This window comes from Myxocyprinus asiaticus, chromosome 29 (assembly GCF_019703515.2).
Source record: "Myxocyprinus asiaticus isolate MX2 ecotype Aquarium Trade chromosome 29, UBuf_Myxa_2, whole genome shotgun sequence".
Classification (NCBI taxonomy): domain Eukaryota; kingdom Metazoa; phylum Chordata; class Actinopteri; order Cypriniformes; family Catostomidae; genus Myxocyprinus; species Myxocyprinus asiaticus.
The window spans coordinates 21,357,352-21,370,535 of record NC_059372.1 but is presented as its reverse complement, the minus strand read 5'-3'; the positions used below and the strand labels follow the sequence as shown (position 1 = coordinate 21,370,535).

At 42.6% G+C, this 13,184-nt stretch overlaps 1 protein-coding gene across 1 annotated transcript in view; it reads right to left on the bottom strand.

Annotated features, from left to right (window-relative positions):
- Window positions 1-13,184, bottom strand: part of LOC127419590 (low-density lipoprotein receptor-related protein 1-like) — a 220,280-nt gene that overhangs the window by 51,932 nt on the left and 155,164 nt on the right. The window contains exons 44-54 of the mRNA XM_051661097.1: window positions 12,795-12,984; window positions 12,552-12,677; window positions 6,937-7,065; window positions 6,671-6,790; window positions 6,227-6,340; window positions 5,178-5,327; window positions 3,667-3,789; window positions 3,341-3,457; window positions 2,615-2,743; window positions 2,211-2,333; window positions 1,976-2,116 (exon numbers count right to left, since the gene is read on the bottom strand). Of these exons, the coding sequence (XP_051517057.1) occupies window positions 1,976-2,116; window positions 2,211-2,333; window positions 2,615-2,743; window positions 3,341-3,457; window positions 3,667-3,789; window positions 5,178-5,327; window positions 6,227-6,340; window positions 6,671-6,790; window positions 6,937-7,065; window positions 12,552-12,677; window positions 12,795-12,984 (1,462 nt within the window). The remainder of the gene's footprint in view (window positions 1-1,975; window positions 2,117-2,210; window positions 2,334-2,614; window positions 2,744-3,340; window positions 3,458-3,666; window positions 3,790-5,177; window positions 5,328-6,226; window positions 6,341-6,670; window positions 6,791-6,936; window positions 7,066-12,551; window positions 12,678-12,794; window positions 12,985-13,184) is intronic.

The window sequence follows — 13,184 nt, the reverse complement described above, 5'->3', positions numbered from 1 at the left end:
AGGTCAGGGCTTTGTGATGGCCACTATAATACCTTTACATTGTTGTCCTTAAGCCATTTTGCCACAACTTTGGAGGTATGCTTGGAGTCACTGTACATTTGGAAGACCCATTTGAAACCGAGCTTTGACTTCCTGGCTGATGTCTTGAGATGTTGCTTCAATATATCCACATAATTTTCCTTCCTCATAATGCCATCTATTTTGTGGAGTGCACCAGTCCCTCCTGCAGCAAAGCACCCCCACAACATGAAGCTGCCACCCCCATGCTTCACGGTTGGGATGGTGATCTTTGGCTTGCAAGCCTCATCCTTTTTCCTCCAAACATAACAGTGGTCATTATGGCCAAACAGTTTAATTTTGTTTCATTAGACCAGAGGACATTTCTCCAAAAAGTAAGATCTTTTCTCCATGTGCACTTGCAAACTGTAGTCTGGGTTTTTTTATGCCGGTTTTGGAGCAGTGGCTCCTTCCTGACTGAGTAGCCTATCAGGTTATGTCGATATAGGATTCATTTTTCTGTGGATATAGATACTTGTCTACCTGTTTCCTCCAGCATCTTCACAAAGTCCTTTGCTGTTGTTCTGGGATTGATTTGCACTTTTCGCACCAAACTACGTTCATTTCTAGGAGACAGAATGTGTCTCCTTCATGAGAGGTATGATGGCTGCCTGGTCCCATGGTGTTTATACTTGCATACTATTGTTTGTACAGATGAACGTGGTAGCTTCAGGCATTTGGAAATTGCTCTCAAGGATGAACTAGACTTGTGGAGGTCCACAATTGTTTTATTTTCCCATGATGTCAAGCAAAGAGGCACTGAGTTTGAAAGTAGGCCTTAAAACACATCCACAGGTACACCTCCAATTCAGTACACCTCCTATCAGAAGCTAATTTGGCTAATTGTCTAAAGGCTTGACATCATTTTCTGGAATTTTCCAAGCTGCTTAAAGGCACAGTTAAGTTATTGTATGTAAACTTCTGACCCACTGGAATTGTGATATAGTCAATTAAAAGTGAAACAATCTGTCTGTAAACAATTGTTGGAAAAAATACTCGTGTCATGCACAAAGTAGATGTCCTAAACGATTTGCCAAAACTATAGTTTGCTAATATTAAATCTGTGGAGCGGTTAAAAAATTAGTTTGAATAACTTCAACCTAAGTGTATGTAAAGTTCTGACTTCAACTGTACATTAGCATGGTATCTGACCCAAATCCAATACCAGTATCGCATCGGGACATCACTAGTTTTAAGAAGTCTAATCGATGCTGTATGAGGTTAACCATAAGCAGATATTCATAAAGATATCACCTCCCAGTCAATGATGATAAATTAATGGCACCACATGCAGTCATGGCTTTAATATAGCAGGATGAATTGAACAGCATTAAGTTGTTTTAACACACCACATTACACACCTGGCACACTTCCATAACACACAAAAGCCTTTTTGTTACCACAGGTTTGTACTGATAGACATACAGCTGTAATATAACCCTGCGCATTCCAATTTCACACAGAGCTAAGACTAACAGATTTGGACAGATGTAGAAATTATCAAGAGAGATTTGGTTCTAGAAAGATGAAATTCTTGAAATTTTGTTTTTAAACAAAATTAAGAATAGGGCCTGGAAAAAATGAACTAGCAACAGAAAAGGAATGGCTAGACAGTTTATGGAAAAAAAAAAAAAAAGAGCAAAAAGCTACAAAAAAATGCCCCCCCCCCAAAAAAAAAATGTCAAAGGACATAAAAATATGATATATTTTAGTTAAAGCAACAAATAAATAACATAGAATTATGCTGCATTCATGCCATGCCAGAACTGCAGAAACTGCCCGTTTATGACTTGTAAAAATGACTTCTCTCACTTGAAAAAGTGAGAAAAACCACCACAATTGAGGCGCTTCAACAGGTAAAGGTAATTAGTTGTTTCTTGTTTTATATTATCTTGCCCTTCAGGGCTTCCATACTGACCTGTGTCTGTACAGTGAGGGTTCTTAGGGGCTTCATCCGATTGGTCTCTGCAGTCAAACTCTCCATCACACTCCCAGTTCTTCTGCTTCAAGCATTGGCCGTTAGCACAGCGGAAACTGTTCGGCCCACATGTGGGATATTCTATTAAAGGGAGAAGAGTTGGCATAGGATCACTAAAAACCATCAATTTTTGTGACCAATAAAAAAAGAACCAATACAGTTAACTGATGCTTACCGCACTCAGGCGACTCGTCAGAGCCATCTCGGCAGTCAACATCATGATCACAGAGGAAGTGCTTTGGAATACACTGATAATTCTGGCACTGGAACTCAGTGTCATCACAGGTCTTATTGAATACTGGAGAGAGAGATAAAAGGTTGAGGAGGAGGAAAGAGAGTAATCAAATAAACATAAACAGAGGAAACAGGAAGGAACAGCTTCCAAGTCCTCTATGATCCAAAGCACTGATAATATGGACGAAACAGGCAGAGGATTTGAACTTTACCGAGTGCAAAACAAACAACTAAAGCACAGCACACAACTTAAAGCAACACTAATAAAAGTATCATCAAAACAAAAGATTATTCATCCATAGTTACAATCAAATACTGATATGAGAGATCCCACCCCAAACTCACCACAGCCAGCCTTAACGCCCTCATCCGCCCCATCAGGACAGTCTTTATCCCCATCACACTTCCAGCGCTGAGATATACACATATGTGAGCCAGGACACTGGAATGCCTCTGGACTACATGTCTTGGACTCTGGAAGAGTTACATAAACAGAGATAAAAACAAATTTCACCATCCAGTCTCTTGTAAATTATCATTGCTGTCTGGAACAAAGAGAACAAGTCATAGAAGTTGTCACATTCATCTTGGTTTAAATTAAGACATCAATATGACATTAAAGATCAGGTTGTGTGAACATTTTTTATAAAAATAAAATAATAATAAAAAGAGTTCAGAGCCACAGCTTTGGTTTTGATTTAAAGCTCAAGTATGCAATTTCTGCAACACTTGGGCCACCGAACAACTGCAAAAATAAACGAATGATTTCAAAACATCTTTCTGAATATGCTCCTCGCCTGGAGCTGTTCAAACAGTCAGACAGTCCAACCCCCAACTCACGCCATTGGTTAAGTAACGTTGTTGGGGCGGGTCTAAGCGGGTCTCTCAAAATAAACAGGAATTTTTATAGCACCACAGAGGCACTGTGTTTACAGTTTTTGAGAAAATGAACCCATGAATGGCTTACTTATAATTGTCTCTGCATATTAAGCAGGGATACAAGAAAGTTTTTTAACACAGAAAAAGTTACATCAGCGTTAAGTACACATACAGAATGCTGATGTGACTCACTGCATTTGCTGTCTTCATCAGTGCCATCTCCACAGTCATCAGTGCCATCACACACCCAGGATTTGGAGATACAACGGTGGTTCCCACACTCAAACTGATTTTGGGCACAGAACTTATCTATAGAGACAAACAACTTATTATTGTTCAAGAAACTACATTTTAAACTTTTCCCATGATAAACTTAGTTTTTATAATTTTCGGGGATGTTACTATAATTTCCTGTATCTTAACCATCAAAGTAATAACACAAAATTCTTATTCCATCAAAATGTAGAGTCTTGGGAAGTTTGGGTAAAGTCAGAGCGAGAGCACTAGTCTCCACTAACCGCAGTGAGTCTCATCTGCTCCATTCTCACAGTCATTCTCTTTGTCACAGGTCCAGCTCAATGGAATACAGCGGCCACTTGGACACGCAAAGAAGTTCACTGGGCACTTCAGCTTCCTCTTCTCTGTAAGACAGAAAGTGAGAGATAATACATTGCACTTAAACTTTGTCAAAATATTCAATATTTAATATTTAAATGAATCACCATTGTATTTTATTTACATTTTACCTAGTCCCTTTCTTTCCCCTTCATTGCATATATAGTTAATTTACATCAACTTATTTATTTTCTGTCATGTCTACGACGGTACTTAAACACGTGTGACCCCAGGTCCACATGCGTGGACGTTGTATTTTGGCTTCGCTATATGCATTGCATAATTTCAATTCATTTAAACTGACTGATCTCAGTTCAGAAGACTCTGGGCTGTCAGTAACGGGTTAAACTTTTGACACACTCATGACAAAACAACATGGTGCCGACCACATCTGGTAAGAAACCTAATTAGGTTTTACACTGAAACCTGTTTGAGTCAAAAGATTAGAGTCTCTAGTTTCACCCGATATGCCATTTTTAAAATGTGAGCAATTTATCGCAAAACGCCTGCTAAACACAATGTACACTAATATGTACTTAGCACATTTTTTCCTTAGAAATCCTATATTTACTGTGCATTATCACATTGAGAAACAATGGGTTTATCCAAAAGCTGAAATATTTTGCTTTCAGAGGCTTTATATGGAGTTAGGATGAAAATAAGGTGCATTTCGGACTGTTTTGAGACCAGTGCAGACAGACAGCACACTGGAGGTCAAGTCATTCACTAAATAGTTAGCAAGGGAGCATCCTATAGCTTTCCTATGCAGCTAAGTGTATTCACTCCTAAAATCCGACCAAAATTTAAGTTTCAGGGTGCAGAATGATGTTTGGACCACTCAACATGTTAGGCAGACATGGGACAATGTTAATCAGTACATAGATTCAGAATTTATAATGTATAATTTTATTTTAACATGGTTGACAGTGATTAGAATATGCTGGCCATTACTTTGAATCAAAATTCCTTATGCTCATTTCTAATGTAATGTCTGTAACGTCTCAAAAACATGAATAACCAACACTCCTGGAAACAAACAATTTGATAAAAAAATAAAAAAATAAATAGCTAGGATATTATTCAAAATTTCACAACTTAGTGTCGCTAGTCACATAAGTTGACATTAATTTTTAGGAAAACTATTCGGTCTAGATTTTTTTTTTTTGCATGTTTATTAGGTGCTACTAGTTACAAATCAAAAATTGAAATGGAAAATGCACACAGCCATCCCGCTCGGGTCTCACAAGTATTGTTTACGCTTTTGCATTATTATAAATGTTAACAATCATGTCAATAAAGCTTTGCTGACTCTGACTCTTGATTCTAATATTCATTATGCAAGAGCAAAATATATTGTATTTGTTGCCTTTAGAGAAAGTCATGTGTGAAGTATGCATAAATGTGCTTGTCTGACCTGGACAGTTCCTTTCATCCGAGAAGTCTCCACAGTCATTAGAGCCATCACAGCGCCAGGAGGGGGCGTAACAGAGTGTAGTGAACTCACACCTCTGGAAGGTCATGCCCTTCACTCCAAGCAGGTAGTAACTAGAGCAATCAGTGGGGCCTGAGAGAGAGCACAGCCAGTATCAGAGATGGGCACTGTGTGTATGTGTGAGAATGTGTAAAAAAGCATATTTGACACGATGTTACACAGTCAATGGAACTTGTCTTTTATATGCTGATTTATGCAAGTTAGTTAAAATCACCATTAAGACATGTGTTCATGCTTCTAAAGCTGCCCACATAGGCAACATGCTACAATCAGGCCCTATTGGAATTAAAGGAATATTCCGGGTTCAGGACAAGTTAATCTCAAACGACAGCATTTGTGGCATAATGCTGATTACCACAAAAATTTATTTTGACTCGTTTCTCCTTCTCTTTAAAAAAAGCAAAAATCAAGGTTACAGTGAGGCACTTACAATGAAAGTGAATGAGGCCAATTTTTGGAGAGTTTAAACACAGAAATGTGAAGCTTATAATTTTATAATAGCAATTATATTAATTGTTCTTTTAAAACTTGTGTACTATTTAAGCTGTAAAGTTGATTAAATCGTCGTTTTTATGGTCGTTTTAGTGTTTATGGCATTACATCATCATGGCAAGGAAACTATAAAATTGGATATAACTTTACACAGAGAAGATAAGCAAGCGATTTTATCACAGTAAAATCATGTTAACACGCATATTGTTTACATTTTTGAAATTTTTTTAATAAGTATTTTAAGGAGTTTACGGATTGGCCCCATTCACTTCCGATGTAAGTGCCCCACTGTAACCAAGATTTTTTTTTTAAGAAAATGATGGACGAGTCAAAATACATTTTTGTTGTGATCAACATTGTCACAAATGCTGACGATTGAGCTTAACTTGTATTGAAGCCAGAATTTTCCATTAAATATAAGTACTAGTCAAGTCCTTCAGGTTCAATATTTGTGCAGAGGACACTTCTGCCCAACTTACTACAGTTTATCTCATCACTGGCATCCTCACAGTCCACCACCTGGTTACAGAGGCTAGAGTTAGTGACGCAGGATCCATCTTTACACTGAAACTCGGCACCACTGCACAGAGTCACTGAGGGCAAACAGAGACATATTCAGTGAACAATTAATGTCAATGTCATTTTTATTTAAAGAGCACTATTAAAAACAACAACAGTTGACCAATGTGCTGTACATAATATCATTAAAATATAATAGAACAAACTACAGTACATGATGAATATAATATGGTACACAATACAGTTTGTATTGTTAATAATTAGAAAGTTAACAACTGGTGTGGGAAAGAGTGGCAGATAACCAGTCTTGGTTTTGCCTTTGACAAACTACACAAGAGAGACAAACACATCGTATTTCCCCATTTCCTTTCTCTGTCCATTTTTTTGGTTTGTTTGTCACTCACTGTTGCAGGGCAGCTCATCTGAGCCATCTCCACAGTCATCAGTGCCATCACACCAGGAACTGTGCTTTATACAGCGTCCATTAATGCAGCGTCTGTAGCCCTTCTTACACATGCGGTTAGCTGCAACCAGAGAGAGATCAAATCGACACTTCAAACATCAAGCTTTCTAAACAGAGAAAAACAGATGCTGACATTTTTATCAAGTAGCCTAATTAATAATTAGATAAACTGTAGACCAGTAAATACAGACGCAGCAGTATTCTTACCACAGTAAGACTGTTTCTCATCCGACTTGTCCTTGCAGTGGGCTAGACTGTCACAGGTCAGGCTGTAGTCAATACAGTCACCGTTTCCACACTCAAACTCATCCACGCTGTTACAGGTTGTGTTCTCCGCTGAGTGAGACAGAGATATATGTTCAGATTATTTACTTCTCACATGAAAAACCACTGACAGGTGAAGTGAATAACATTTATTTTCTCATTACAATGGCACCTTTCAAGGGATGGGATATATTAGGCAGCAATTGAACAGTCAGTTTTTCAGTTTTATGAGTTGGAAGCAGGAAAAATGGGCAAGCGTAAGGATCTGAGCGACTTTACCAAGGGCCAAATTGTGATGGCTAGATGACTTGGTCAGAGCATTTCCAAAACAGCAGGTCTTGTGGGGTGTTCCCGGTATGCAGTGGTTAGTACCTACCAAAAGTGGTCCAAGGAAGGACAACCTGTGAACCGGTGACAGGGTCATGGGCGCACAAGACTCATTGATGTGCGTGGGGACCGAAGGCAAGCCCGTCTGGTCTGATCCTACAGAAGAGCTATTGTAACACAAATTGCTGAAAATTTAGTGCTGGCCATGATAGAAAGGTGTCGGAACACACAGCGAATCGCAGTTTGCTGTGTATCGGGCTGCGTAGCCGCAGACCAGTCAGAGTGCCTACGCTGACCCGTCCACCACCGAGAGCGCCTACAATGGGCACGTGAGCATCAGAACATGGAGCAATGGAAGAAGGTGGCCTGGTCTGAAGAATCACATTTTCTTTTAGATCATGTGGATGGCCGGGTGCGTGTGCGTCGTGAGAGATGGCAGCATGTGCGTCGTGAGAGATGGCAACAGGATGCACCATGGGAAGAATGCAGGCCGGCAGAGGCAGTGTGATGCTCTGGGCAATGTTCTGCTGGGAAACTTGGCATTCATGTGGATGTTACTTAGACACGTACCACCTACATAAAGATTGTTGCAGACTACATACACCCCTTCATGGCAACAGTATTCCCTGATGGCAGTGGCCTCTTTCAGCAGGAAAATGCGCCCTGCCACACAGCAAAAATTGTTCATGAATGGTTTGAGGAACATGACAGAGTTCAAGGTGTTGACTTGGCCTCCAAATTCCCCAGATCTCAATCCGACATCTATGGGATGTGCTGGACCAACAAGTACGATCCATGGAGGCCCCACCTCACAATTTACAGGACTTAAAGGATCTGCTGCTAATGTCTTGGTGCCAGATACCACAGGACACCTTCAGCGGTCTTGTGGAATCCATGCCTTGATCGGTCAGACAGAGTTGCTGCAGAGTTTTTAAAGTCAAATTTAAGACTTTTTAAGACCTTTTTCAAGACCTGAACAAATACAATTAATACCGTATCCCCATTCCAAAACAAACCCACACAAACTCAAAATAAATCATGGATATGAGATTTGATTCATAGCATGGAAAATTTAATTTTGAAGGCTGAAATACACTGAGGACTCTTATTTTTATATGTTTGCGCTTCACTGCATCCAGCTGCTCATTCAAACAGATAAGGGAAATAAAATGTGCACTCCTACAATAATCTACAACATATTACAATATAAATAATTAAAAGTAAACTGTGGAGGCGAGGGCATTGTTGAGCATTCGTCTGGAAAGAGTGTAAGCGGTAAGTGTTCTCACCTGAAATTAATTGTTGGTAATTGCTTGTTTCTGTGTCCGCAGCGAGAGACGGGAGAAATAAAAGGGGCCAGACCTCAGAGTGTGGGGAGAGAGTGAGACAGACACCGAAACTGTCTGCGTGTTGGCCGCTGCCAGCTGTTTGAAGCTTCACCGTCACACTTGACGTGGACATTTGTTGTTTTTGTTTCATTAATAAAAATGACATACCTGAGTTGGAATCGCCATCTCCCGCTTCCTCTTTCCATTGAACACGTTACACTGGTGCAGAAACCCGGGAAAAAAGGAAGCAGGATATGAGTCATTGCTGCTGAAGGAAGTCTTCAGGTCCCTTGCCAGCATCCACCAGGCCCTCGTGGACCTACGCGTGGAGCAGCAGCAGCGTTTTGAGACGCTCCTTTGGGCCCAGGAGGATGACCCGTTCCCTGGTGGCAGCAAACCTTCATGTGCTGCTCACGAAGATGGGGCCTCAAGATGATACAGAGGCCTACCTCGAGCTCTTTGAGCACACGGCCAAAGCCCCGAGATGGCCACAGGAGCAATGGGCACTACATCTTCTGCCGCTGCTGACCGAGGAAGCCCAGATCATGGCGCAAAAACTTCCTGGACTACGCAATGTTGAAGAAGTCCATCCTGCAACAAGTCGGCCGCAGCCCAGAAGAACACTGGCAGCGCTTCCGCTCCTTGATGCTGAGCAAGGTCGGCTGGCCGTTTGCCTTTGCTCAGCAGTTCCGTGACACCTACCGGCGGTGGGTGCTGACTAAGGAGGACAGTGACGCGGATGACATCATCAGCTTGGTGGTGTTGGAGCAGTTCATCTCCTGGCTGCCGAAGTGGACGAAGCGGTCCAGCTGGCGGAAGACCATCTGGCGGTGTATCCAGGGGCCGGCGTGCCCCACGCCCTTTACCCCCCTGTAGTCTCATCCCCGGCTCTCCCCCCCCTTCCTTCCGCCCTGTTCCATTCCCCCAGAAATGGGGGAACATTCCCCTGAAACTGGTTCCCGGGTCTTGGGGGTTCCCTGCAACAACAAACCCCGTCTCTTCCCTCTCTTCATCTGGTGAGCGAACCTGCTGTCACTGGTGTAGGCGGGAAGCTTGGGCTGCTCTGCTGGAGTTGCGGGGATCCGGGTCATGGTTGAGATCAGTGCCCAGTAATGGAGGAGGGGGCCTTGATCCGGGTCCTCGACACTCCGCCGACCGTCTCCGATCAAGCAGGGACATATCAGATACCAGTGAGTGTTAAGGGGGGTACATGCCAAGCCTGGGTGGATTCAGGTTGTAATCAAACCTCCATTCATCGGGGCCTGGGTAGCTCAGTGGTGAAAGACGCTAGCTATCACCCCTGGAGTTCGCTAGTTCGAATCCCAGGGTGCCTTAAAAGCGCATTGGGAATTTGGCATTCCAAATTGGGTAAAAAACAAATAAATAAAAATTCATCAATGCTTGGTTCAAAATGGGGCATTGAATGCAAATAATCGGATGAGGTGTGTGCACAGGGATATTCATGATTATCCTGTAATGACTGTCATGATAATATTCCAGGAACAAAAGCATAATGTCGAGGCGGCGGTTAATTCTCGCCTCACCCATCTGCTAATTTTGGGAACTAATTGGCCGGCTTTTCGATTATTATTGAAGGGGTTGTGTGCGGATGGGTCCAGTGAGAAAGTGAGTCGTGTGGGATGTGCGAAGCGCTGGTTGGGGAGGCGTGGCCTGGGCTTTCTATATCTGCTCTGCGTCAGGCTGATGCCGAGGAAGGGGAGGTGTCATCCATTTTGTACCTGTCCTTAGGGAATTCCGGGTAGAGGTTTTCCTTCTAGAGCAGTCACGAGACAAAAACTTGAAACACGTGTTTGACGGTCAACGTCTTCAGCCGGGCATCGCACTCACATATCCATATTTTGCAATTTAAATTATTGGTTATATAGAGTGACACAGGACACTAAGACAAAAGAAAATACCAAAGAGCCGTCGGGAAATGTTATTCCAGTTGTCTCATCATAATCTGATGGCAGGTCACTTGGGACAGAGGAAAACACTAAGCAGTCTCATAGCCCATTTCTATTGGCCGGGCATTTATGGGGATGTTCGCAGGTGGTGTGCAGCATGCCGTGAATGTCAGCTGGTGAATCCGCCGGCCGCTCCAAAAGCGATTGATTGAGGTCCCCTTCGAATGAATTTGCATGGACCTCATCGGGCCATTGGAACGGACAGCACGTGGGCATCGCTTTGTGTTAGTCCTGGTGGATTACCCAATGCGATATCCGGAAGCAGTGCCTCTGTGCAACATCTCAGCACATAGTGTTGCAGAGGCACTCTTCAGAATTATCTCCCGAGTGGGGATTCTGAAAGAAATCCTCACTGATCAGGGCACTGCTTTTGTCACGTACACTACGCAAGTTGAATGAATTACTGGGGGTTAAATCGATTCGGACAAGCGTGTACCATCCACAAACAGACAGCTTGGTCGAACTATTTAATTGGACCTTAAAAAATATAATTTGTAAGTTCATGCACGAAGATGCTCAGAATTGGGATAAGTGGCTCGAACTCCTGTTATTTGCAGTGCGAGATGTCCCGCAAGCCTCCATGTGGTTTTCCCCGTTCGAATTGTTATATGGGCGTAAGCCCCACTCCGTGCTAGACGTCATGAAGGAAAACTGGGAGGAGGGACCTTCATGGAGTAAAAATGAAATTCAATACGTTCTTGACCTGATAGCAAAACTTCACACACTGGGAGGAGTATCAAAGGAGAATTTGCTACAGGCGCAAGAACGTCAGTCCTGGCTGTATAACAGGAGAGCTCGGCTACGGGAGATTGCACAGGGAGATAAAGTACTTGTATTGCTGCCCACAGAGCTCGAAATTACTCACGAAGTGGCAAGGGCCATTTGAGATCACACGACGAGTTGGGGAAGTTGACTATGAGATGGTATGAGTACGGAAAGGGCGGAGCACGTCAGATTTACCACCTCAATCTCCTAAAACCATGGAGAGAGGTGGTCCCTGTATCCTTGACGACGGTAGTTCCGGAGAGGGAGGAGCTCGGACCGGAGGTGAATCTAAAAGCCAATCAGTTCACCCCGGTCCCTTGTGGAGACAACTTCTCGCCATCGCAACGTACAGAGGTGGCCAGGTTGCAAAAGGATTTTTCTGACATGTTCTTGCCTCTCCCCGGCCGCACTAATCTCATAGAACACCACGTCGAGACAACCCCCAGGGTAGTGGTATGTAGTTGTCCCTACCGCCTACCCGAACACAAGAAACAGGTAGTACGGGAAGAATTAAAGGCCATGCTCAATATGGGTGTAATAGAGGAAATCCCACAGTGATTGGGCCAGCCCGGTGGTTCTGGTACCTAAGAGCGATGGCTTGGTCCAGTTCTGTGTGGATTATAGGAAAGTCAACACGGTGTTGAAATTTGACAAAACTTATATTGACAAACTGCTCGATCGGTTGGGCGTGGCTTGCTTTTATTCGACACTGGATTTGACAAAGGGATTTTGGCAGATCCCCTTAACGCCAATATCCCGTGATAAAACGCCCTTCTCCACACCGTTTGGTTTACACCAATTTGTGACCCTTCCATTCGGTTTGTTTGGGGCCTGGCTCGTTTCAGCGTCTTATGGACAAGGTCCTCAGATGGCACGCTACGTATACATCATATCAAGATTCCTGTCTTTCCGACCCCAAATTTAAGACCTCTTTAAATGATAATTAAGATTTTTGTTGTATCATTTAAGATATTTAAGACTTTTTATTACCTTAAATTTTGGAAGAGTGAATTTAAGACATTTTAAGACTTTTTACGGATCTGTGGGAACCGTTTTGGCGGCACGAGGGGGACCTACACAATATTAGGCAGGTAGTTTTAATGTTGTGGCTGATCGGTGTATGTAAGAGACACTGGTTTCTCTCTTGTAGAATGCTGTTTTTCTCTCTCACCAACACAGGTGTTGTCTCCCAGTAGTTTGCGTTCTCCACGGCAGCTGCAGTTGACGTGTCCTTCTGAGGTGAGCAGACACAGGTCCTGACAGCCTCCATTATTTGTGAGACATGCAGAAAACTCACCTACAGAACACATACACAAATTGCCAATTTCAATTATACTTATACTTCCATAAATTCAACCAGCCTTGTTAAAACCCAAGCTAGCACATTGGTATGTCAGTCTTCACTACAACTCACAGCTATTGGTGTCTTTGGCCACAGCGATAATGCCCATTGGTTGTTGTGGAATGTCAGCACGAAGGACCTTCATATCTCTACCATATTTATCAGCCCTGAGCACAGCTCTGCGCACCCAGTCAGTCCAGAAGATATACTCGCCATACACTGCCAAACCGAATGGATGCACTGGCTCGTTCTTCAGAACCACCTGAGAGTGCACACAGGCAAAATTTACATTCACTTGGCAGATGCTTTTATCCAAAGTAACTTACAGTACATTCACGATTACACTATATCAGTATGTGTTTATGCTGGAAATTGACTGATCTACCAGTTGAGCTATAAGTAAAACAGAGCAATAGCTACTGAAAAAGTAAAAAAATACTTTTTTTTTGTGTATAAATACAA